A 27060-nucleotide genomic window follows, 5' to 3' on the forward strand; every position below is an offset into this window, starting at 1 on the left:
GCCATAAGGATGGTGTCATCCGCATATCTGAGGTTATTAATATTTCTCTCGGAAATCTTGATTCCAGCTTGTGCTTCTTCCAGCCCAGCGTTTCTCATGATTAATTAATTAATTAATTAATTAATTAATTAATTGTTAGTACTGGTATTATTAATCATGGCTACTGTTTATGGAGCACTGACTCTAAACTGAGCACTACTGTTAAGCCTTCCCTCCCTGGTGGCTCAGATGGTAAAGAATGTGCCTGCAATGCCAGAGACTGGAGTTCAGTCTCTGGGGTGGGAAGATCCCCTGGAGAAGGGAATGGCAACCCACTCCAGTATTCTTGCCTGGAGAAGTCCATGGATAGAGGAGCCTGGCGGGCTACAGTCCATGGGATTGCAAAGAGTCAGACCCAACTGAATCATTATCACAATACCTATTTATCTCTCAAGGTAATTCAAGGGGGTTGGTACTATTATTCTTCCTACTTTAGATCTGAAGAAAGTGGGGCATCCTTGCTGGAGCAGGCAGGGTCAGAATTCAAAGGGAGGTTTGCCCACCTCCAAGCTCCGGACCATGAACAGGTGCAAGAGCAGCTGGTATGTGGCTGAACCAGTGAAGCTCAGACACCCTAGGAAAGTGGGGAGCCCTGTGATGATCCTGTGGGGAGCAGTGATGCAGTCAGAGGGCACGAGGGAAAGGAGGGGAGAAGCTGGCTGCAGCTAGAGGCCCCACAGGCCAGAAGACAGGCAGGCATGCTGCCCACTTCAACGGAGCCAGGAAGAGGTGAGGAAGGAGGGCGGTGGTGGTGCCCAGCAGGGCTATCAACAAGACAGACTCACCACTGGGGAAGGGGTGAAACACCAGCGCTGACACCAGCTGGGTAGAGTACGGTTCTGTCTGTCAAAGGTTCTTTTCACAAGGCTTAAAGTGTATCTCGTCTTGGAAGGCATAACTGGGTGACTAATCAGGCAGAGGTATAAACAACTAAAGGCAGATCCTTTCAACAAGGCAGGTTTGACTGGGGAGGGGAAGGACATCAAGAGGAGGAAAGTGAGACTTAGAGGCACCTGGGTTGGGAGGATCCAGAAAGAACCACAGTCTGAGCTGGCGGGTAGGCGACAGCCCCCAACACAGAGACACCTCCCTGAGGCTGCAGAGAAGGAAGGAGGGTTGGCTCCTGGGAGATGAGGGCAGACAGGGAACTCGGGGTGTAAACTTCATCGTCCCCATGAAATCAGCCAAAGGTCATCACATATTGATGGCAAGAGGGAACGCTAGAAACGACAAAGCTCACAAGAAGGAAGAAAAGGCACAGACTCACAGCTGATGACGGCAAACACCTTTTGCATTAACTGTGTGCCTCATGGGGCTTCCCTGGTGGCTCACTGGTAAAGAATCCACCTGCCAATGCAGGAGACAAGGGTTTGATCCCTGAATCGGGAAGATCCCCTGGAGAAGAAAATGGCAACCCACTCCAGTATGCTTGCCTGGGAAATCCCATGGACAGAGGAACCTGGTGAACACAACTTAGCAACTAAACAACAAACAACAACATGCATCTCATACTTGATGAGTTAGATACTATTACTTCTCTGTTTTACATATAAAGAAACTAAGGCAGAGGTTAAATGATTTGCGTGTTCAATTGCTAGGTCGTGTCCGACTCTTTGCGGCCCTGTGGACTGCAGCCCACTAGGCTCCTCCGTCCATGGGATTCTCCAGGCAAGAATACTGGAGTGGGTTGCCATTTTCTTCTCCAAGGGATCTTCCCAACCCAGGGATTGAACCTGCATCTCCTGCATTGGCAGGTGGATTCTTTACCACTGAGCCACTTGGGAAGCCCATTAAATGATTTAACCAAGGTCATAAAGGTAGCAAGTGGCAGAATTGGGACACAAGTATTCTGGATCCAGGGTCCACACTCCTAATTTCCACCTGCTAATCAGGGGTGAAGTGGGGAGGCCCACAGCCCCCACCTGAGAAAACAGGGATAGAATGAGATGGAAACATCTCTTCTACATCAGAAAGAATCCTGGCTACCAGCCACATACCTCTCAGCAGGGGCGATGCTTTAAAGGTTGCCGAGGCAGCATGAGCAGCTGGGAAGAATGTGAAACCAGGTAAGAAGCATTTTTCTCTTTGCAACAGCAAAGACCTAACCACTTCCTGCCTGGTCTACCCAAGAGAACTTCCCCAGGCTCTCTCCTTGGGCCTGGCCCATGTCAGCCACAGTGACCTGACGGGGAAGAGGTGTAGAAGTCATAAGAATCTCAAGGGTACTGAAGTGCTCAAGAAGGCAGGACAGTTGACTGAGCTGTGCAGGTCTGCAGGACCCAAGATAAGGACTCTGAACCAGGAGATGGGCCTGAGTCCGGCCTCAAGTGCAGTCAACTGTGTGTCCAGGTACAAGTCAGTGCCTCCAGACCTAGATCCTCAACTTTAAGAAAAGCAGCACGTGGACAATTTCAAAGTGACCCCTCCTCTGACTTTTAACAATTCAATGTTCCATGAAAAGAAAGCTCCCCGAGAAAACATTCAGAGTTGGCCCAGGATTAAACCAAACACAAACAGAAAGAACACAAAGCCTAATATTTCAACAGTGGTTACCTCTAGGTGGTAGAATTAACTTTTTTTCTCCTTTATGCTTTCCTATACTCTTTCAAGTTTCCCCCACTGATCATGAATTCTTTTGAAGCCAGGGAAATATAAAAGTTATTTTAGAAAATCATGGCAACCCCATGGACTGCAGCACACCAGGCTTCCCTGTCCATCACCAACTCCCAGAGCTTGCTCAAACTCATGTCCATCGAGTCGGTGATGTCATCCAACCATCTCATCCTCTGTCGTCCCCTTCTCCTCCTGCCTTCAATCCACAGCCTTGTCTAACTAACTCAGTAAACACTGGCAAGACCCAAAGGAATCGATGACAACTGGAGCCTTGAGTTAAACATCCCTCCCTTCGGGCTAATGTCAGACTCATCACAATACTGGCCACAAAGAAACTGTTACGAGATGCTAGTCTGCTCCTCACCGAAAACCTGATAAGAAAGTACAAGGCTCAGCTCCTGATCAGCTGGGGCCTGTTAAGCCATCCCAGGGGACAGGCCAGCTTGAGTGAGTTGAGCCTCCAGAGTTATAATCTGTTATCCAGCAACATTACTGAGGACAAGAATATTAGTGTATTAAGACTCAAGTGATTCAGAACACCAGCGGGCTGCAGGCTGCCAGATTTATCCAGAAACCCACACCTGTACCTATGGCTCAAGCGTGTCAGCAGCTGCTCTAAGGGCCTCCAAGACTCCCTCTAGGCCTGTGCTGGCATAGATGGGCTCTCCCCTCACCCATCCCCACTCATACACCACATGCTGTTGGGAAGCCACCTGGCTAAACTCCCCCTTCCCTAAGTGACAAGACAGTCACAAAGGGAGGGAGGAAAAGGGATGGTCCACTCCCAGCATCTGAGCACACAAGGTCTCTCCTTACAGCTCCTGTGGCATGATGGGGTCAGGTCTTAAATCCTGATACCCTAGAGAGGGTCAGATAACAGTCATCCCATTAACAGCCTAACTGGGTTTCCCAGGTGGCACCAGTGGTAAAGAACCTGCCCGCCAATGCAGGAGACATAGAGACGCGGGTTTGATCCCTGGGTCGGGAAGATTAGCTTGAGGAGGGCATGGCAACCCCCTCCAGCATTCTTGCCTGGAGAATCCCATGGACAGAGAAGCCTGGCGGGCTATGGTCCATGGGGTCGCACAGAGTCGGATGTGACTGAGCGCACACATGCCAGCCTGATTAGTGGTTAACAGCCTGGTGACAGATCAGGAACAGGGTAAGACCCCAGGTGCTGAGAGAGAAGAGGATGATAAAAATAACATCTACAGGCTTTACTGTTCTGCTCAAGTCAGCCCAACCAGAACAACTCAGGGTCCCCCACGCCTTCTGGTCCACTCTATGTCCCTTTTTAAACAAGACCTTTTTGATGTGGAACATTTTTAGTCTTTATTAAATTTGTTACAATATTGCTTCTGTTTTCAGTTTTGGTTCTTTGGCCAAAAGGCATGTGGGATCTTAGCTTCCCAACCAGGGATGGAACCTGCAACCCCTGCATTGAAAGGTGAAACCTTAACCACTGGACCTCAAGGGAAGTCCCATCTTTATGTCTTTAGGTTGCTCTCCCAAGTTACTGTAACAAACCCAGTCCTTAAAAATTTGACACCATTACCTATGATCACACAGTGAACTCATGGCCAGGACCATTTCACAGTTTAAAGAAACTGGTAGCCCACTGGGGTGATGTATACTCAGAGATGTGAGGGGTCAAAGGGCATCTGTGTCTGTGTTCACATTCCCTCTTCACTTGCTGGCCAGGTAGTTATCTGGTCTTGCAAGTGTATCTGCAGTGATGGGGACTCACTCTCTCCTGAGACCACTTATTCCACTGGGGCCAGCTCTGTCTGTAACTCCACCTCTCCAGCCTGCACTCTAGTGATCCTTCCTGGGTCTACTTCTCAGAGAGCGTGACTCTTCTATACCAATTCCCTTTGGCTATTTCAAGGCCTCCCCTGTGACTCCCACATCTTGATGAGCTCAGAGATCCTAGTGCCTCCAACCTTTCTTAGGACGCACAGATGTGTGGGCTCCCTTGCTGTGACCCTATCTCCAAAGTTTCACAGTCTTGCAGAACATGGGGTCTTGGACTGCTCAAAAACTCACAACAGGAGTTGATCAGTATAGAGCATGAAGAATGTCACTCCCTTGTTCTGAAAGTCATCTTTTAATGCTGCGAAGAGTCACAGAATCTTTTCTATCAACCATGTCACTATTAATCACACTGAACTGTTGTCAACTAAAGGCCTCCTCTCCTGGAAAAGCCTTTATAAACACCTCTACACCCAAGTCTACTTGCTCTGGGGCCTCATATGTGGGGCACTGTATTCCAATTGTGGACATGTATTCCAATTAAATTTCCTATTAGGGTACCCAATTATTCTAGACTTCCTATGCCTCTTAGGACCTAAGTCTGAACTTTTAAGGATTAATTACTTCCCTCTGCTTCATGTCATCCACAAATGACACATCATCCAGGCTGCTGATGAGCACAGTGAGCAAAGCAGAGCCCTGCACCATCCTGAACCAATCCCCCTGCAGACTGAGATGAATACATCCTTCAGCCAATTACCAAACCCTCAGCACCAAGCTCATGATCTCCGTCTTAATCTCAAAGGTATCATGAAAGACCTCACCAATGCTTGCTAAAGTCCACATTCTACAAAAGATCTAAAATGTTCATCGTTGAGGTAATTGCCAAATAAAAGCAATTTATCCCTTCAAAGGAATTCCATGCAACAGTTTAAAAATACAGTAAATCTATCTATTCCAAGACATATGTTTTTATCTTAAAAACATGCACAACATTTTACTGTCTCTAGGCTAAAACTCCTCTATAGGTACAGAACTGTACCTATATCCCAGAAACCTGTATTCCATGTAAATACAGAGAAAAAGTCCGAGATGACAAACTGATGTTACCTGAGGGATTGGGATGGTCATCTAGGATTGGGATGGTCATCTAGGACACCTTTATCTAAATTTCAATTTTTATGAGAATGCATTCACTTATTACATGATTATAATTTTAAATAGTTAAGATATATACATCTAGGATGTCCCATGATATTACCAGTTTACTACTGATTTCCAAAGAGAAACCAAGACTAGTTTGAAACAACTTGTGTTTACACAAGTAAACACTCATCCTGCCTGGATGCTGATAAATCATCTCTTTAACAATTTGTTCAAGAATCTTCCTTCCTTGACCTTTAGAAAATCATGCTCTCCGCAGCTGCTCAAACATCAACCAAGGTTCAGATGATACAGGTCAATGATTTCTCTGCACTGAGATATGATTTAAAATGTGTCAGACCCAGAAACCTGTTAGGGAGTTGGATCAAAGTGAGCAGCTGAGTACAAAAAGGGGCCACTTTGGGCTGGTGAGAAAGAACCAGAGCCAGGCTGCTCTTGAGGGGCTGGGGTGTATGTGGGGTGGGGGTACATTCCAAGGTGTGTTTCAGGTTTTCAAAGAACATGTACCAGAAGCAAAACAGTCTAGTGACCATCCAGAGACATCTGGACAGAAGAAACCCCCAGCGAAGCAGATATATGTTGCAACACAAAAAGGTACCCACACCCTCAAAACCATGCTGGGAACAGAGCATGTGGGCATGTGGTATGTGCTATGCCCAGAGACACAGATGAGCACTCATATGCAGGGTCCAGACATCTCTGATCTGAGCCCTATCAGTCACTTCTGCTGCTGATGCTCAAGGTCCTGTATCCCTCTGTGCCTCTGGGAAGCAGCCAGGGCTGCAGTTAAGTAGCTGAGTGCTGCCAAAGGAACAGACAAACTTATCAATCACTTCAATTATTCAGGAAACTAGATGGCTTCGCAGGTGGTTCAGTGGTAAAGAATCCATCTGCCAAAGTGGAATTCTATCCCTGGGTAGGAAAGATCCCATGGAGGAGGAAATGGCAACCCACTCCAGTATTCTTGCCTGAGAAATCTCATGGACAGAGGAGTCTGGTGAGCTACAGTCCATGGAGTCAGAAAGAGTCCAATAAAACTGAGCGACTGAGCACGCATGCACGCCAAAAGAACAGACAAGCTTACCAATCACTTCAATTATTCAGGAAACAGGGTAGGGATTTTTGTTTGGCTTAAGTCACCACAAAAGTCTCACGTCCTTGACAATGAGCGTTGCCAAGCTAGAAGAGCCCAGTGTACTGTGGTGCCCTACGGGAGGGGAGCGCACGTGATAGAATGACCGCTGGGTCTGGCAACCATCCCAAAGTTACCGCATCATCAGTGAAGCACTCACATGTTCAGCTACATGTGCCCTGAGTTTTACTGAACCCCTGACCCCTGCTTTTAGATGATCAGAATTTTCCAGGAGCTGAACCTTTACCCTGAGCTCTCACAAACAAGGAAAAAGGAGAGAGTGCTTCCTGTGGCTTGTACAAAGGACATGGCTTTGGTCTGCTTCCATGATCAATGGATCCTGCTGGGCCATGCCCCCTCTCATAGGGAGCCAGAAAAAGGTAACTCTCCTTCCTGGTGCTAAAGCTTAGCAGAGATGTCTGGCTGACTTCAGTCAATATGATAAGTAGAGAAGATGCAGATTGTGGTACAAAGGGATGCCCACTTGTTCACCATCCATTTGCTATGAGCCCTTAGCAAGAACTTACAAAATGCAGAGGTTGATATAAAATTAAGGGTTACTCTATAGGGTCTCTCCTAATGCAAAGTGAGAAGGACATACAGAAAGGAAGGAGCAAGGGAAAAAGGGAAAATTCCATTCAGCTTTATGTAAATGTTTCTAGGCCTGAAATAATCTGATTTTCAAAACCACCTTCCTTAATATTTCCTGGCTGCAGTTTGAACCCACAATACCTCTCTCCACAGCCACAGTAAACATGGAGATGCCCACCAGTCCACCTAGCTGCCACACCTCTCTCGCCCACTTGGGCACCCTGTGGGTCTCCTCTCTCTTGGCACAGTCTTCTGGATGGGTCCCCAGGGTGGGGGCTAGGGAGTGGCACTGCTTCTGATGACAACCCTCCTTCAACCAGAAGAACTACTGAGCTCCAAGCACAGGATAAGACAGAGCCTTGATTGGTGGTGGGGTCAGGGAAGATTCCTGAGAAATGTGTGAGTTTTCCCAGCCACTGTGGGGGTCTATGATCTTTTCACAGTGTATGAAAGTGGAAGTGTGAGTTGCTCAGTCGTGTCCAACTCTTTGTGACTCCCTGGACTGTAGCCTGCCAGGCTCCTCTGTCCATGTGATTTCTCAGGCAAGAATACTGGAGTGGGTTGCCATACCCTTCTCCAGGGGATCTTCCTGCCCCAGGGACTGAACCTGGGTCTCTGGCATTGCAGGCAGATTCTTTACCATCTGAGCCACCAGGAAAGGCCCTCACAGTGTATAGGCAAACACATTTCCATCTCTTCTGGACTATGGAGGGGAGCTAGAAGATGGACAGCAATGGCTCCACTACAAGGTTACAAATTTGCTCCTGTTTTCTGAATTATCACAGGAGACAGAAGCAGCAAAACAAGGAGGCCCTCACAGAAGGGGAGGAAAGGACAGGCAGGATAAGACTCCTCTCTGCTTCACAGGGACTCAGGGCCATTACTCATCCCAGAGCTGAAGGATCTCCACCAAGTATTCCCAGATGCAGAGTTCAAGGGTCTAGGTCAGTGGGCCCATGTTTCCTGGCTTTACCACCTATTTACTCAGGGGCTCTAAAGAGGGCATCAGATTTTCCTAGGACAAAGCCTTCAGCTTCTCTCAAGCAAACTGCCTCTTCCAAAATTGCCACAGGAAGCCCCACATCAGGAGTGGTAACTTCTTACCTTCATCCCAAAGGACTGCATTCGGGTGGCCACCTCTCTCCCAATTCTGCCCAGGCCAAGAATTCCTAGGACCTTTCCATTCAGCTCGGTTCCCATGAACTGCAAACAGGGAAAGAAGCCGAAGTCAGCACCTGCAGTAGACCGTGGACACCGAGCCAGGCAGGGTGAGGCAAGGCCAGCCGCTCACCTTCTTCCGCTCCCACTTGCCATCCTTCATAGATGCCGCCGCCTGAGGAATCTGCCTGCAAGGACAGACACATTCAGCAGGCCCACGCAGACCCCACCAGCCCAGGAAGGAGGCGCAGTGTGAAGGCTGCATGGCCACTACATCTGCCAGGCATCCCCTGATGAAGACAAGCTCAAGCTAGGTCTGGGGGCTCAGCTTCAGAAATACCGAGGATGGACAAAGGGGCGCAGCAGGAGGATCCCTTGACAAGACCTGGCTTGGAGCCCTGGGATTGTCTCCAGCCAAATGTCTGGGAGGAGGTTCTGAGTCCATCTCAGTTGCTTGAATATTGGCCTCAGTGACTCCGGGCAGGTAAAAAGCAATAGCTAATCCTGCAGCATTTGTAGAGATAATGAAATGGTGTATTGGGGGATTTTTAACAACACCTAATGTTCCAGAAGCACAACGATTTCCATTTTCTTATTTCATTCAGAGCTACAACCTACAACATCTTCCACTGTATCAGGGCATAGCTGAATACTTATTCTCCCTTGAGAGTTAGACTACACTGGGGTGAGCAGGTACTACAGTCTGGACACTTCCAACAACCATAGCACCTCCTGTCTCACCACACACACACACACACACACACACACCCCACAAGCACACACACACACACACACCCCACAAGCACACACACACACACACCCCACAAGCTCCACAGCCTATCTCCTCCTATCAGCCAACATGGAGGTCTGAGTCTCCATGTGATTTCCAGAGGAGACAAAGGAAATTAGGGCAATGTGAGAAATCAGAGGCAAGATATGTTATGTGGATCATGGTCCTCCAGGCTCTTCCAGAAGTGAGAAAGGAAGAGATAAGAAACAATGTTTAAATATCAGCTCATTTAAAGCTCACAATAACTGCATGGCGGGGGCTGGGGGGAGAGTTGGGAGGGATTGTGGGCAATGGAGGTTAAACACCTTGCTCAGAATCACTCAGCCAGAAGTATCAGAATGAATTCAAAGCCAAGGAAGGCATCCCCACCAGTCAGTCTCCTAAGTATTTCAATGCAGGCTTTCCTGCCGGCCATAAAATTCAGCGGTGTGTGCATGTCTGCATGTGCCAGAGAGAAAACAGAGATTCCAAGATAACCGTTCCCGTATTTCCACTTCTCTGAGTTCTGATACAAAGCTTTCTTTCCTGTCTACAAGTTACCAGGCACAGACTTCTATCTGAGAATGAGGCTGACGGAGAACCTGCTCTACCGTCACAGTCCCATGAACTCATGGGCAAACTCAACAAAACTCACGGAAGAAGCCCCATCTCACTGCTCTGGCCCATCAGGCCTCACTTCAAGAAGGACAATCTCCTCACTTCACTGAGGACAATGACTTGCCTCGAGGAAGCAAAGCCAGACTGATCAAACCCGACCGAGTGAGACAAACCTGCCTCCTTCTGTCCTCTCGCCTCCCGACCTCTGCCCAGCCGGCTGCACGTGCCATCTGAGGTCTGTGTGCAGCACCACAGGGTACAGGAAACCCCCGCACCCTCCCTCTGGGTGCTCCACCCAGCTGGCCATGGTGTCTTCCCAGGTTTTAACACTGTGGGGTCCTCAGCAGGCCAGTGTGAGGAGGGCCACATGTGGGCCCAAGACCTCCTGAGAATTAAATGGAGGCCGACCTGACTTACAAGAGGAGGGAAAGCAGGCAGAACAGTGAAGCCTACCTTTGTTGCATTCTCCTCACTGTCTTTCCATGTCCTTGTTCTTCTCCAGCACCTCAGGACCAGGCATCTGGCCAAAATGCCCCAGCGCAAGGCCCATCCCGGCCTGCTCTCCACCCACATTGCCCAGGGCTCTCAACCTCACTGTCCACCACCCCACCCCACCCCACCCCTTCTACTGCTTGCTTCCTGGCTGAGAAAGCAGACTGATTAAACCAGCGCACAGTGAGTTATGAGACTGGTGATTCCTTCTTACAGGGTGTTCCTTTATTAGTTTTGATGCATCATTGATGAGTGAGGTCATGATGAGTGGTTGGGAACCTAAATCATACCACTTTGCCAACTCCTTTAAGTAAAGTTGACTTCCCTGGTGGCTCAGATGGTAACGCATCTGCCTACAGTGCAGGAGATCTGGGTTTGATTCCTGGGTTAGGAAGATCCTCTGGAGAAGGAAATGGCAATCCACTCCAGTACTCTTGACTGGAAAATCCCATGGACGGAGGAGCGTGGTAGCTTACATACAGTCCATGGGGTCGCAAAGAGTCAGACATGACTGAGCAACTTCACTTCTTCGTTTAAGTAAATTTGGTCGTGGAATAGGAGGAAAACTATTCCTGACTCCCAAGGGAACATTACCTCCAGAAAAAAAATGTGAGAGAATTAGAAAGCTGCACTGGGATCCTTCCCTCATCCCTCAAAAACACAAACAAACACACACCATTGAATTTAATAGCACGTGTGACACCAGGGCATCAGGCCTAATTACTTCTCCAGATGTTCTGGGAGATCCAAATAGCCAGCTCAGGGACCCCTTCCAGACTGGGTCCCTTCTGCTGAGCAATTCTCCCTATTCCGCCCTTTTTCCAACCTCCTCTCCTCTTCACTGACCAGTGAGTATTAGTGAAGACCTAAGATCTCAGGTAGAAATCTTGGGGAAGAGTTAGAGCAAAGGTGAATGCCCTCAGACCCTCTCCCAGGTTTTGAGAAGGGGAAAGAATCATTTCTTAGGCCCAGAAAGTTTCAGGCCCCTGAGTAGAGGAGTAAGGGGTCCTGGTTGCCTGGGTTCCCTGGTTTAAGGATCCACGGATCTGCAAAGGGACCCAGAGCATCTTTCTACCCATCCACTGGCTCCTTGCCCTTCCCAATGACCCATTACCTGTTCAGCAGCGGGGGCTCAGACAGTCACTTTACCACCCAACACAGTAAGACTTGTGTACATCTGTGCAATATTCACTGGTCCCTAGGCTGTCCCCTCTTCAAGAGATTCGACCCTTTGAGATCTCTTGTGTTATGAACCCACAGGTCATGGTCCCAGGGATCTCAGGGAAGCTTTCTATTCCATTCTCTTACATATAGATCTGCAAGGACAGTGACAGAGGTAAGCCCCAGGAGAATCGGCCTGGCTGGGGAATCCAGAGAGAGCTTTTTGGATGAATTAACACTCGAGCTTAACCTTGAAGAGTAGTTTTAAGAGTTAAAGAAAGAAATGGCAGGGACGGATACCCAGGCAGCAGAAACAGCATTTGTGAGGCTTCGAGATCAGAGAAGGCTTTGTGTGTGTGGACAACTACCGCTGTGACTGGCGCAGGGGATGGGTGTGGAGAGCAGACGTGAGTAAGGAGAAAGATCACTCATGTATTTCTCAGTGGGCCTGCTCCCAGGTAATGAACGTGATAATGAGTGATAACAAGTGATCAGTCGAGGACTGACAGCCTTGAAGGTTCTTAGCAGCCTGCACATCACCAGGCTGAAGTGTTTCTAAGTTTTTCTGGGTCAGTTTGCTTAAGGAGTCATAATAACTGACAGATCACAGCGAGTAACTCTCCTCAGAAGTTAGGGACTCACTTACCTGGCGAGACACATGATCAGTCCACAGGTGAGCTCCGCAGCACTGAGGCTGTTCCCATTGGGGGTACTGTGCATGGAAAAAGAGGGGGGTTATCTGTCAGCCAGACCAGGATTCCCACTCCTGTCCCTGTGGAAAGCCTCCCGCTCTCCTGCTCCACAAGCTTACCAGTTCTTTATTTCTCTTGTTTAGCTTTATGGGTTATTTCTTTACATTTTTAAAAATTGAAGTATAGCTGATACACAATATTATATAAGTTAAACATGTAAAATATAGTGATTTACGATTTTTAAAGGTTACACTCCATTTATACCTATTATAAAATACTGTCGCTATTCTCCATGTTGTACAATATATCCTTGTAGCTTATTTTGTACCTAATAGTTTGTACATCTTAACTACATACCCCTATGTTGCCCCTCCCTCCCACTGGTAACCGCTAGATTGTTCTCTATATAATGAGTCTGTTTCTTTTTTGTTATATTCACTAGTTTGCTATATGTTTTAGATTCCTTACATGTGATATCACACAGTATTCGTCTTTCTCTTTCTGATTTATTTCCTAATGCCCTCCAAAACCATCCAGGCTGCTACAAATGGCAAAATTTCATTCTTTTTATGGCTAATATTCTATTATATGGGCTTCCCAGAATGGCTCAGTGGTAGAGAATCCACCTGCCAATGCAGACGACATGGGTTCAATCCCTGGGTTGGGAAGATCCCCTGGAGTAAGAAGTGGCAACCCACTCCAGTATGCTTGCCTGGAGAACCCCATGGACACAACAGTCTGGTGGGCTACAGTCCATGGGGTCACAAAGAGTCAGATACGACTTATAGACTAAACAACAGCATTCCATTGTGTGTGTGTATATATATATATGTCATATCTTCTTTATCCATTCATCTGTCCATGGACACTTAGGTTGCTTCTGCATCTTGACAATTGAAATAATGCTGCTATGAGCACTGGGGTACATGTATCTTTTCAAATTTGCATTTTTGTGTTTTTTTCCAATATACCTAGGCGTGAGATTGCTGGGTCATGTGGTAGGCCTATTTTTAGTTTTTTGAGGAAGATCCATGTTGTTCTCCACTGTGGCTACGCCAATTTACATCCCCACCAACAGTGTATAAGTGTTCCCTTCTTTCTACATTCTCGCCAACATTTTGAGCTTACTTGTTCTTAATGCAAACCCCCAACCCCACACCACCAGCCCTGAGTTCTATGATGTATTCCTGCCCTAAACCCAAAGTTGGAAGAAAACCCTTTTGCCCTGGCTTTATGTTTTCCTGCGGAGGGACCCCCATTTGAGAAACACACCTGGCCTTTCTCTACCCAGACTTACTTCTCCCAAGGCAGAGAAGCATCTCATTAGATGGGGAGAAAAGTGTGTGGTTCAGCCCTTATCTGACTCCTCTTATTTCAGGATCTACCTGCCTACAGAAAACACAAATCTCTGCTGCTCCATGCCATCAAGCTTTATTTTATTGGAGAACAGTTGATTTACACTATGGTGTTAGCTTCACTCATCTGTACCTGTGACAGAGGCAGAGGGTGGCCCTTTGACCATAGACTTTTATCAAGTTGCCCAACCTGGCTTTTATTAGAAACAAAGCTAATGTTTTTATCTTCTCCTGTTGGACTTCTCTTACTTTTTCTCAACAAGTTTTGCACTGAGAAAGCTTCCTCACATGATAAATCAAAGGGCAATGTTGATTCTACCCATCTTGCAGAAAGGAAGATAGAGACAAAACCCATGAAACTATTTTTCTTTTCTCAAAAGATTCTCCTTACTGTTTTTAGAATATTAACACACATGTTTACCCTTTATCCCCTCTACTGGGTCTTTTCTTCTCTGAAAATGAAGGTTATAAGGAGAAAAAAGGTCAAGAGATTCTATTTTTAAAACATTAAAAATCAAGATAAAAGGATTCTCAGAGTCTGTCTTTCTAAGAACACATGGCTTCCTGTCACCCCCAGCTAATGACCAGACTACACCAGATATGGGAGGAGGTGCTGGGGCCAGGGGGCTGGTGCTTCTGGATCCAGGGTGAGATTGAAGGATGGGTTGCATGTGTGTTCTCAGTCACTCAGTCATGTCCAACTCTTTGTGACCCCACAGACTGTAGCCCTCCAGGTTCCTCTGTCCATGGGATTTCCCAGGCAAGCATACTGGAATGGGTTGCCATTTCCTCCTCCTGGGGATCTTACCAACCCAGGGATTGAAGCCACGTCTCTTGCATTGGCACGTGGATTCTTTACCAGTGAGTCACCTGGGAAGCCCGGAGGATGCTACTGGTTAACATCATTTCTGTTGGATACTGACCTCAGGCCGATAACCAGGTCAGTTAACCCCTACCCCTACAGAAGGAAGTGGAGAGGAGGGAGGGGAAGGTCTTGATGATGATGAGGCTCCCGAGGGAAGAGAAGAAATGGAGGACGGAGAAGTGGACAGGGATAACCTTGCCACTCCATCTTATGTCAGAGTGGTGCCAGAAATAAGGCATGCCTAGCACTGGCATGATGCTATGACCCTTGCCATGAGTTTCTGCAAAAAACAGCTCTAAGGAGGACCCCTTCCTTCTTGGCCCCGGAGTCTGAAAGAGAAACTGGGGTCCCTCCCCAGAAGGGCACAGGGAAGGGAGGAAGAGAAAGAGTGGGCAAGTCTGGTTACTAGCAAAGGCTGTGCTGCAGCACAAGAACCATCATCAAGTGGAGGCTGCAGAACCGGGCTCCATACAGAACCGTAGAGGGGGAGGGGCAGGGGTGCAGCAGAGACAGACAAATCCACTAAGGTTCTTCTGATTCCTCAACCAGGCTGCAGTCATACAAGCATCTGTGGGGTGAGTTTGTGAAGCATTTTGAGATTATCAAGACAGCTTCTATGTCAAAAACCCGGGGAACCACTAAACAGTGAGCTCCGACCTGCCCCCACCCCATCTGTTCTCAGCCTGGAGCAGGCAGCCTCCTGGACCCCCTTCTGACTCTACAGGTATCTCCTCCCTCCACTCGGTCGGTCTCCACACTCAGTCCCACCACCTCCATGACTTACTTCATGACCAGGATGCCCTTTCTGGTCGCGGCCTCCAGATCCACGTTGTCCACACCCGTGCCAGCCCTGCCCACCACCTGCAGCTTCTCTGCCGCGTTGATGATGTCAGAGGTCACCTTGGTGGCCGAGCGGACAATAAGGCCTTCACAGTCCTGAGGCAGAAAAAGAAACACCTGGATCCACAGAGTTGATCTTTGTACGGCCTCTCTGTCCAAGGTGGGAGTCTCTGCAGGCTGGCTGACGCTGGATACATTCAAGGAAAGGAAGGCATGTGTATGCACACAACTCTGAAAGCCTTCGCCAACAGTCAGGCTTGGGTTCAAATCCAAGCTCCAGCCCTGACAAGCTAAGACTCTGAGCTTCGGCCTCCTCAGATGTGTGAGGAGGAAATGAGACAGGACAGGTACAACCCCTGGCATGATATCTGGCCCTGCTCAAGGGACATCACTTCCTTCATCAGACACGGAGCTACTGATAGGGTGAGGTGGGATCAGATTCTACTTTGTGAGCCCCTATGCCTGGTACACAGAAGGCACTCAATAAATGTTGGTCAGCTGAATGACTACGTGAAATTAATCAAAGGCAAATTATTAAAAGAAAAACACTTCCTAAAATAGAAACCACAGTAGAGGGAAGGAGAGAAAACGATTAAGCTGGTTCACAGTTGCTCAGAAAACAAAGCAATATTAGACTAAAACTAAACCTATGTGAAAAATCAGACTTTTTGGATTCATCACAGCCATTTTACCTGGGCTAAGCCAGACCCGGGGACAATCGCCCTTAGGCTTGTCCAGCATCTGATGGTATATTCTGCAGAATAAGGATGCTGTGCCAAATACTCAGCGAGAAGGCCCAGGAAATGGAGCAGGAGAGCAAATGCATACTCTGCCCCATGCTGGCTGTCCCAGGTTGGTGAGCAAGCTGCAAGGGTGTCTGCATAAGCAGCAAGCTGGGAACCAGGAGGCTGGGGTTCTAGGTCCTGTGCTGCCAATGACACGTTGGGTCACTGTGCCAAGTTATGTCACCCCCACTCCTGGTCTCCTCCTGTAACACAAGAGCATTGGAATAGACATCTGATCTGAAACCTGTAACTCGCCCTGCATTTCCCCGGTGGGGCTCCCAGCTGGATCCCATGAGAACCTTCTTGCTTCCCTTCCCATCACATGGATTCCAAAGACAAAGAGGGGCTATTGGCATCTGGCTTCTAGGGTGAGGGCCCACACTGTTTACTGTGCACAAGTCCAGAGCCTAGCAACAAGTTTGGACAAGTTATATGCAGGGAGAACAGAGGGTTATTTTCCCTCCATAGAGGGGAGAGGAGAAAAGCAGCTTACTCTGCAGTCTACTTAGATCTGGAGGGCTTCTCAACACTGGGATGATTCTTTAGAAAAGGCTGAAGAACTACTTCTCTGGAGGTGTGAATGTTTCATGCATGCTCACTGGCTGGTGCCAGAGAGAGCTGCATCGAGGACCCTTCACCAGCACTCCACACCCTTTCGTGTCTGTGGTTCTGAAATAGAATGCTCCTCGAATACTCTCTCCAAAGCTGCCAGCCCTTCCCCAAACCCTGGAAATCTTCCCACAGGGCAGATTGGCTGTAGAAGAGCATATAGACTCCTCAGGAGTCCACCCCATCGCTGCAGACTCCAAGGACAAGCACAGAAACAGCACGGAGTTTTTAACAAGCAGAACCTCTCTCTGTGGAAGGATCTCCCTTACGGAGATTAATCCTACAGTCTCTCTATGTTTCCCTCAAGGGTGTGTCCCAGCTTTCTCTGAAGCCACGAGGTCTGAAGAGCCTCCAGTTAGACCAGCTAAGATGTACAGGCAGAGCTCGCCCATCCCAAGTGAGAATCTGCCTTTGCAGACTCCCATTCAGCAGACGATCTGGACATCCCTGTGGCCAGAGTTCACAAGCTTGCAAGGCCTCTTATATCCTCAGCTACCTCTGTTCCTGTTCATTCAAACACAGCATCAGTTAATTCATTCCAGGCAATTCCCTGGCGGTCCAGCAGTTAGGACTCTGCATTTCCACTGCCAAGAGCCCAGGTTCAATACCTGGTCAAGGAACTAAGATCCCATAAGCCACACGTGGTGCCCCCCCCCCAAAGTTAGGATTCAGTCAATCTGCACACATTTACTGACAGTCTGTACTCCCAGGCACCGCCCCCTTCTCAGGCCCCCTGCCATCCCTCTGAGACGTGGCTCCCTGCTCTCCCCACCTCTCCTCTACTTCTGCAAACTGCAGCCCACATCCTCTCAGAAGTCTGCTGTGGTTATAACTTTCTTCTGCAGCATCCCAAGGTCCTCTCTGGCACTCCTGCAACGGGAATCTCAACACCACATCCACTCTGCCGTCTGCTGTTCTCCGCTCTGTGTGTGCTGAATCCGTGTGACAGCTGGCCGGAATAGGCATTCGCCGCACTTGGTTTTCCTTCCTACTCCCAGTCCCTCAGCGGCCTCAGAGCTGGAAAACAGCAGGACCCTGTTCTGCTGGATTTATGGCTGTTCCAGACAAACTATGCCAACTCACCAGTGGAAACCCATTCACGTTCCTCAAGTTCATACATGCTTCCTTTCCCGAGGAGGACAGGCTTTGCCTTGGGGGTGATTTCAGCATTGCTCCTGCCTCACAACTGAACAACCAAGCGACTAAACACACACGCACGCGCTGACTTAAATAATAGGCGACACCAAGGAAAGTCTCCAGATTATGTTCCCCTGGCTACAGAGAATGCAGGCAGGCACTGTTTGGCACAATATATGTGATCCTCATTAAGTAGATGGCTATGTAACCTTTGCAAACCAAATCCTAGTGTAAAGGCTGGAAATGTGCTATTTTAAAAGAGCCTTTTAAAACATGGAATCTTGCATGGAAATTTATTCTCTTCTTTTGCTTTCTTAAAATTCAGAGATAAAGATACAAAGGTGTCTCAGAAAGTTAAATGCATTACCAGCCTGCGTTTAGTGGATTCTGACCAGCATTGTTATTTAATGAAACGGAAGAAAATATCAGAACACAGCACATATAGTATGGGTGTTCTTTCATGAAACTTGAGTGTATGTGTGTACACATATGTGTGTGTATACTGAGTTAACGGTGTAAAGTGAATTTCCTATTGTGGGTCATGGTCAAAGTCTAAAAGCCACTGATACATGGTAAGACTTAAATGTTTATCATTAGATTTGTTTAAGATGATAGAAGAGGGGTACACAGTCTAAGTAAGAGTTTTGTTGAGTTCCAACAAGAAGCTTCATTATTTCAAGCCAGTGTTTTCCAAACTTTTGACTAAGGCCCACAGTAACAAACACATTTAGCCTTACTATGTGTATCGCTCTCTGATATTTACTTTGTTTTCTTTCCTTTTTAATGCTAATCACGACCCATTAAACAGACTTCAATACCCACTAATGAGCTGTGACTGAAAAGCATGGTTCTGGGGAATGACTGTAGTTCTGACCACAGTGAGAGAGAACAAACTGGGCCTGCCAAGAATACCGAGGAGTGTGAAGGGAGGCCAGGCGTGGTTCCTGCAACCTGCTCCAGCTTCTTTCGGTATGAAAAATGTTTCAACGGGGGAGGCCGGGGCCGCTAACCCACATACCTCTCTACTCAGAATAACAAGAAGTAGCTTGGATAGGAGGTCCCTTCACTGGCCCAAGGAGACTAATCTGTATTCCAAACTTAGAGTTTTTTTTACAAAGACAGACATGAAAACTGGGCATGCCCAAATCCCTCAACAATGTAGCCAACAAACACCTCTCTTCCTGCCAGGAGTTTGCAGTGCCTTTAAAACATCCTCTAAGTCCCAGCCCCCGACTCCCAGTCAACCTCCCAACATCCTGGAACCCTGCAACTAGTGACCAAGGGCTCCCATTCTTGTCAGTTCCACTCTTACTTACCACGCCCTCATCCCACCCTAGCCCAGGGGTACAGGATTTTCATTTCCACAAGAAAGCTGGAGAGCCCCTGAGTCCCATCCACACTTCCCAGCCAGATGGTCTGGTGGAGGTGAGGATCTAGAGACCACTACACTGCCTTCTGGCCGTTGCCCAGAGCCAAAGCCACTGCTACCATCTGCACAAAGGAGGAGGTGACAAGTGAAGTGCCTGTCTCCCATTCACTCCGAGGGTGCTCCAAGGATCAGCTCCTGAGTCCTTGGCCCCCACCAAGTCAAGGCTGATCACCCTCTTCTCCCCACTTGAGCAGCAGTGGAGCAGGCAGAGGCTTAGGCTTCTGATGGTCTCATTTAGCACTCAAATACTGTGTTATTTGGCCACTAGCTTCACAGTCTGTTAACTAGGCTCCCTAATCAGCTGACAAGCTTCTGGAAGATAGGAACCAGTTAGAAACTTCTCTGAGTACAGGACTGGGGCTGGATACAGTACCATGGGGCAGGAGCCGATAAGGGTTCCAAGGAGAAACCCAGCAAGAGATACAAAGGCAGTTACGAAGACCTTGTGATTGCCTCACCGCTAGAGCAACAGCTGCCACCTCTGTGGTTTGATTTAAGGGACTCTCAAGGGAGGAGTGAACGGTGGAGGGGTGGATCCGCGCTGAGTCTGGCCGAAGCTGGTAGGAGGCTACAATGCCGGATGTGGGAGTTGAGGGGCAAGGGAGAATACTTCCGGACGGGTGGGGTGGAGACACCTGGGCGCTGGGTGCAGTACAGAAGTAAGTGTGGTGATGGGAGTGAAGAGTTCCCAAAATAAATGTTACAAGCCTAGACGAGGCTACCAAATCTCGCAGGGATTTTACAAACAAGGTAAAGAAAGATCCGAAGTAGACGGCACTAATTATATAACACGACAAGCGGTGATACGCTCCTGAGAAAGATTTGCTAAGAAATACACGTTTCATGGGAGCGTTTGGGATCGGATTCTCCATGGATCTGGCCATACCTTGCCGCGCCGAGGCCGAAGGTGAGGCCATCCGCCGAAACCGCTGGCGGAGACTAAGCCTGGACCGCCGGAGACGCGGTCACCGCTGCGCGGCCGGCGCGGGGATCTCGGGCGCCCCACCCATCACCCGCCCCTCTTTGCTCGGAGCGCTCCCCGGCGGCCGAGGGGCGGTGAAAACTCTCCGTAGTCTTGCATCAGATTAAAGGCGGGTATGGCGTTTGCTATCCCAGCCCGGCCGCTTTCCCTGCGGCTTCTGGGGGAGCTTGCTGGAGCAGCCACGGGACAGGCTGGACTCCACCAGCGTCCCCCAGGGAAGGCAGGACTCGGCTGGGCGAGCCAGGGCTGGGCCGGCCAGGGAAGGCTCGCCGGTCCCTGAGTTCGAAGAAGGGAAGCCACTTTGGCGCCCCTCCCCCCGGCACCCTCGCGCGAGGCGGGAGAGAAGGCGCCGGGCTGCCAGGGCCACTGCGCGCCAAGGCCCTGGGGAGCCGCGCTGGCACCCCGCGGACAGCCTGTACTTTGCAGTGTTGGCGGGAGACGTTCCAACGTGAAACACGCGGTTGCAAACTGAACAGAAAGTTTGCATCCTGCAGCTTGCAGACGTTGGTTCCTCCCTCCTTCTCCCTCCACCTTCCCCAGCCCCCAAACTCGGGAGACCCCCAAGACTGACACCAGGTAGGAGGTGAGGGTGGGGCGCGCTGGGCCGAGTGTGTCAACCACTGTCCACGGAGGATGACACGCAGCCCTTGTCCTTCTCACGCTCGCCTAACCTGCAGCTCGGCTATCAGCTCCTCTTTGCTCAGGTTCTGCTTCTCCACCACCTGCAGCCCTCCATCTTGCAGGATCTTCCGGCAGCAAGGGTCCAGGCTATCACTGATAAGCACTTTGCGTAGATCTGCAAAGGCCATTGCTGGAGTCGGCCTTGGAATCTGCAGCTTTTCCTGGGCACAAACACCTAAAGCGAAGCGCGGCTGCTTCGGCTGGCGGGCTTCAGTAACTGGGCAGGATTCGCGATTGGACAGAAACTCTCCAACTCTCTGTGACTCCGCCCCCTCGTCGTGGTTCTGAGCCTTCAGATCTCCTCCCACTTCATTGTCCTCTGGAGACAGTTTCTCAATCTCAGCCAAAGTATTTCTCTATAGCCGATGAGCAGACAGAAGCATTTTTTGCTGAGTAGCTGATTCATATCTGAAAATAAGTTGAGAAATATTCGCTCTCATCATGAGAGAAATATTTCCTCTTCACTTTCCTCTTAAGGACCTAACTCTTTAACAAGCATTTATTAACGCACCTACTATGTGCAAGGCAAGGTGCTGGATGCTTTTTGAATTTCAAAAAGACATAGCTCCTTTCCTCTGGTGGCTAACATTCGAGAGTACCAAAGACACAGATGTGGAAAGTTAAATAATAAAAAGCAACAGGGAACTGTTTCTGAAACCTCACAAAACCATGATTAATTCCAAATGAAAAATGTAATGAAAATTATGAATTTGAAAGAGAACAAGGGACTGGTGCATTTGGACCAGCCAAAATATTTGTTCAAGTTCAATATTCTCCTCTTCCACTACTTCCTCTCTGATTACTTAAAAAAGAAGAAGAAAAAGAAGAAAATGAGATGTCAGTCTGGCCTAATTTATATATTGACCAAGGAAGCACTTCCCAGCCCTTATCTCCTTTATGTTTAAACCCTACAACAAACATGCTCTTCCATGCCCTATCTTACAGAATACTGGAAAATCCTATTTTGGATTTTTTAAGGCCACCTAGGATCAGAAACAGAGTCAGGGACCCTCACAGATGAATTACACTCTCTTGTAATGAAGCTTTGGATAGAGAGTGTTGACCCTGCATAGTCCTATAGGATAAGGATCTTGCACCCAAGCGTTGTGAATAGTGTAGGACAACAGAACACAAAGGTTAAGTGGGCTGGATATAATGAATTCTAATTCATCTGACTTAGATGACTTGGGGTCAAGGGTTGGGGTTACCCTTGAGATACGGTGGGCTTTAGATTCTACACTGAATGGAAGCAGAGGGTGAGTCCAGGAAACAGTTGAGTGAAAGAGGTAGCCAAAATGGGTGCTTCCCAAGTTGCTTCGTTAGCCTCTGGGGCCAGGTCCACTGTCTGCTCCCAGGGCCTCCAGGGCTGCTGGGCACCTCCTGAGAGGAAGAGAAATGAAATACTCAGGAGTGCTGGAATGGGGAAGCAAGAAATCATCCAAACCAGCAAACAGCATAGCCAAATTATCTTCTTTCCTATTGGGAGTATTTGGTCTAACTTCTGATGAACAAGTCAGAAACTTGTTCCTGTTTTAAATTTTCTATAGCATTGTCTTCAAGTTATCTCATAGTACCTTGTGTAAAACAGATAGCTAGTGGGAAGCCCTGTGATGACCTAAAGGAGTGGGACAGGGGGCATGGGAGGGAGGCTTAAAAGGGAGGTTATATGAGTATACTCATAGCTAATTCATGTTGTTGTACAGCAGAAACCAACACAACATTGTAAAGCAATTATCCTCCAATTAAAAATAAATTTTAAAAAAGAAGAAAAACAACACTTAAAGTATAGCATTCAAAGAATAAATAGAAATATGCTGAAGTGCTTTAAGAGCAAGAAGGAAACCTCCCAGCACAAACTAGGGGCAGCAGGAAAGATTCTAGAAAGGTTGCCTTTGAGCTGACACTTCAATGCTCATTGAAGGCAGGCACTTGAAGAGGTCCAAGAATACAGAGATGAATACAACTTATTCTGCCTTCAAACTGCTCATGGTCAGTCACCTAATCTTGAAAGCATATAGGATATAAGAATAGGAAGCTTCCATGTAGAGGGAAAAAAATAACATTTACAAAAACCCAGAGAGGTGAAGAATCATAAGATGTTCACAATGGCTTCTCCAGGCGTATTGGCTGTGGAGGTGCCAGAGGAGCAGATAAGACTACAGAGGAGCCAGCAGTGAAAAGTCTTGTCCAGGGAAGAGGTTTCAACTTGACTCAAAAGGTAGTATAGAGGTGCTGAGCCAATTTTTAGAAGTGATATGGTTATACTGGGCTTCCCAGGTGGTGCTTGGAGAAGGCACTGGTGACCCACTCCAGTGCTCTTGCCTGGAGAATCCCAGGGACGGAGGAGCCCGGTGGGCTGCTGTCTATGCGGTCGCACAGAGTTGGACATGACTGACGTGACTTAGCAGCAGCAACACATGGTGCTAGTGATAAAGAACTCACTTGCCAATGCAGGAGACATAAGAAATGTGGGTTTGATCCCTGGGTCAGGAAGATCCCCTGGAGAAGGAAACGAAAACCCACTGCAGTAATTATTGCCTAAAGAATCCCATGGACAGAGGAGTCTGAAGGGCTACAGTCCATGGGGTGGCAAAAGAGTCAGACACAACTGAAACAACTTAACACACATATGCACACGTACGCACACACACTGTTATGTTAGCTGGCTGAGCTGAGCCTTGATGTGCTCAGTTGCTCAATTGTGTCTGAGTCGCTCAATTGAGTCGCTCAATCTGGAATGGGTTGCCACTTCCTTCTCCAGAGCCTTGATACTGTTAGTTCAGTTCAGTTCAGTTGCTCAGTCGTGTCTGACTCTTTGTGACCCCATGGACTGAAGCACATTAGGCCACTGAGTCCATCACCAACTCCTGGAGTTTACCCAAACTCACATCCATCGAGTCGGTGATGCCATCCAACCATCTCATCCTCTGTCGTCCCCTTCTCCGCCTGCCTTCAATCTTTCCCAGCATCAGGGTCTTTTCAAATGAGTCAGCTCTTCGCATCAGGTGGCCAAAGTACTGGAGTTTCAGCTTCAACATCAGTCCTTCCAATGAATATTCAGAACTTATTTCCTTTAGGATGGACTGGTTGGACCTCCTTGCAGTCCAAGGGACTCTCAAGGGTCTTCTCCAACACCACAGTTCAAAAGCATCAATTCTTTGCTGCTCAGATTTCTTTATGGCCCAACTCTCACATCCATACATGACTACTGGAAAAACCATATAGCCTTGGCTAGACGGACCTTTGTTGGCAAAGTAATGTCATTGCTTTTTAATATGCTGTCTAGGTTGGTCATAACTTTTCTTCCAAGGAGTAAGCGTCTTTTAATTCCATGGCTGCAGTCACCATCTGCAGTGATTTTGGAGCCCAGAAAAATAAAGTCCGCCACCGTTTCGACTGTTTCTCAGTCTATTTGCCATGAAGGACCTGATGCCATGATCTTTGTTTTCTGAATGTTGAGTTTTAAGCCAACTTTCTGACTCTCCTCTTTCACTTTCATCAAGAGGCTCTTTAATTCTTCTTCACTTTCTGCCATAAGGGTGGTGTCATCTGCATATCTGAGGTTATTGATATTTCTCCCAGCAATCTTGATTCCAGCTTATGCTTCATCAAGCCTAGCATTTCTCATGATGCACTCTGCATATAAGTTAAATAAGCAGGGTGATAATATACAGCCTTAACGTACTCCTTTTCCTATTTGGAACCAGTCTGTTGTTCCATATCCAGTTCTAACTGTTGCTTCCTGACCTGCATACAGATTTCTCAAGAATCAGGTCAGGTGGTCTGTATTCCTGCCTTGAGAACCCCATGAACAGTATGAAAAGGCAAAAAGATAAGACACTGAAAGATGAATTCCCCAGGTCGGTAGGTGCCCAATATGCTCCTGGAGATCAGTGGAGAAATAACTCCAGAAAGAATGAAGAGACGGAGCCAGAGAAAAAACAACACCTGGTTGTGTATATGACTGGTGATGGAAGCAAGGTCCGAAGCTGTAAAGAGCAATATTGCATAGGAACCTGGAATGTTAGGTCCATGAATCAAGGCAAATTGGAAGTGGTCAAATAGGAGATGGCAAGAGTGAACATCGACATTTTAAAAATCAGTGAACTAAGATGGACTGGAATGGGTGAATTTAACTCAGATGACCATTATATCTACTACTGTGGGCAAGAATCCCTTAGAAGAAATGAAGTAGCCATCATAGTTAACAAAAGAGTCCAAAATGCAATACTTGGATGCAGTCTCAAAAATGACAGAATGATCTCTGTTCATTTCCAAGGCAAACCATTCAATATCACGGTAATCCAAGTCTATGCCCAGACCAGTAATGCTGAAGATGCTGAAGTTGAACGGTTCTGTGAAGACCTACAAGAACTTCTAGAATTAACACCCAAAAAAGATGTCCTTTTCATTATAGGGGACTGGAATGCAAAAGTAGGAAGTCAAGAAACACCTGGAGTAACAGGCAAATTTGGCCTTGCAGTACAGAATGAAGCAGGGCAAAGGCTAATAGAGTTCTACCAAGAGAATGCGCTGGTCATAGCAAACACCCTCTTCCAGTAGCACAAGAGAAGACTCTACACATGGACATCACCAGATGGTCGACACCGAAATCAGATTGATTATATTCTTTGCAGCCAAAGATGGAGAAGCTCTATACAGACAGTCAGCAAAGACAAGACTGGAAGCTGACTGTGGCTCAGATCATGAACTCCTTATTGCCAAATGCAGACTTAAATTGAAGAAAGTAGGGAAAACCACTAGACCATTCAGGTATGACCTAAATCAAATCCTTAATAATGATACAGTGGAAGTGAGAAATAGATTTAAGGGACTAGATTTGATAGAGTGCCTGATGAACTATGGACGGAGGTTTGTGACATTGTACAGGAGACAGGGAGCAAGACCATCCCCAAGAAAAAGAAATGCAAAAAAGCAAAATGGCTGTTTGAGGAGGCTTTACAAATAGCTGTGAAAAGAAGAGATGCAAAGAGCAAAGGAGAAGAGGAAAGATATACCCATTTGAATGCAGAGTTCCAAAGAACAGCAAGGAGAAATAAGAAAGCCTTCCTCAGTGATCAGTGCAAAGAAATAGAAGAAAACAATAGAATGGGAAAGACTAGAGATCTCTTCAAGAAAATTAGAAATATCAAGGGAACATTTCATGCAAAGATGGGCTCAATAAAGGACAGAAATGGTATGGACCTAACAGAAGCAGAAGATATTAAGAAGAGGTGGCAAGAATACACAGAAGAACTGTAGAAAAAAAGATCTTCATGACCCAGATAATCATGATGGTGTGATTACTCAGCTAGAGCCAGACATCCTGGAATGTGAAGTCAAGTGGCCCTAGGAAGCATCACTATGAACAAAGCTAGTGGAGGTGATGAAATTCCAGTTGAGCTATTTCAAATCCTCAAAGATGATGCTGTGAAAGTGATGCACTCAATATGCCAGCAAATTTGGAAAACTCAGCAGTGGCCACAGGACTGGAAAAGGTCAGTTTTCATTCCAATCCCTAAGGAAGGTAATGCCAAAGAATATTCAGACTACTGCACAACTGCACTCATCTCACACGCTAGTAAAGTAATGCTCAAAATTCTCGAAGCCAGACTTCAGCAATACATGAACCATGAACTTCCAGATGTTCAAGCTGGTTTTAGAAAAGGCAGAGGAACCAGGAATCAAATTGCCAACATCCGCTGGGTCATCAGAAAGGCAAGAGAATTCCAGAAAAACATCTACTTCTGCTTTGTTGACTATGCCAAAGATGTGACATAAATGTCATCAAACAATGAAGAACAGAAAATTCAGCTGTGTATTCTAATGCTTTAGCATCCTAGAAGATTGCACTAGTCTTCCAATGATTGCTGCAAAATATTCAGACCTGATCCTCATTGGGCAAATTTGGGACATGTATCTGTCCTTGAACCATTCTCTGTGGCCTGTGGAAGGGACATGCTGACTGGCCAGTCTGAGAGAAAGCAGATTGGAGGGAAAGATTTGTTCCATCTGAAGCGTACACTAATAGTGTAAGAAAAGTGGGTCCCCAAAGGAAAATTCAGGGTGCTGAACCCAAAGAAGGGATGTGAAGACTGGGGGATGGGCTAGCAACACCATGGAAAGGAGTTTGCATTTTATTCCAACTAGGATGGGAAGCCATTGAAGGGTTAGTTACAAGAAGGGGCAAGTATCA

At 47.5% G+C, this 27060-nt stretch overlaps 1 protein-coding gene and 1 long non-coding RNA gene across 2 annotated transcripts in view; one reads left to right on the forward strand and one right to left on the reverse strand.

The window, feature by feature from the left end:
• Nucleotides 1-21087, reverse strand: part of PHGDH (phosphoglycerate dehydrogenase) — a 30031-nt gene extending 8944 nt beyond the window's left edge. The window contains exons 1-5 of the mRNA XM_081486135.1: nt 20855-21087; nt 15186-15337; nt 12136-12201; nt 8583-8637; nt 8396-8494 (exon numbers count right to left, since the gene is read on the reverse strand). Coding sequence (XP_081342261.1) covers nt 8396-8494; nt 8583-8637; nt 12136-12201; nt 15186-15337; nt 20855-20992 — 510 coding nt within the window. The 5' untranslated portion in view covers nt 20993-21087. The remainder of the gene's footprint in view (nt 1-8395; nt 8495-8582; nt 8638-12135; nt 12202-15185; nt 15338-20854) is intronic.
• LOC145504815 (uncharacterized) lies at nt 12600-21064 on the forward strand. Its single transcript, XR_014052531.1, has 2 exons — nt 12600-12932; nt 14271-21064. It is a non-coding gene; the product is annotated as an uncharacterized LOC145504815 (long non-coding RNA).
• Nucleotides 21088-27060: the final 5973 nt, after the last annotated feature.

The sequence above is a fragment of the Giraffa tippelskirchi genome, chromosome 5, assembly GCF_054371585.1.
Source record: "Giraffa tippelskirchi isolate mGirTip1 chromosome 5, T2T-mGirTip1v1.2.pri, whole genome shotgun sequence".
NCBI classification, from domain to species: Eukaryota; Metazoa; Chordata; class Mammalia; order Artiodactyla; family Giraffidae; genus Giraffa; species Giraffa tippelskirchi.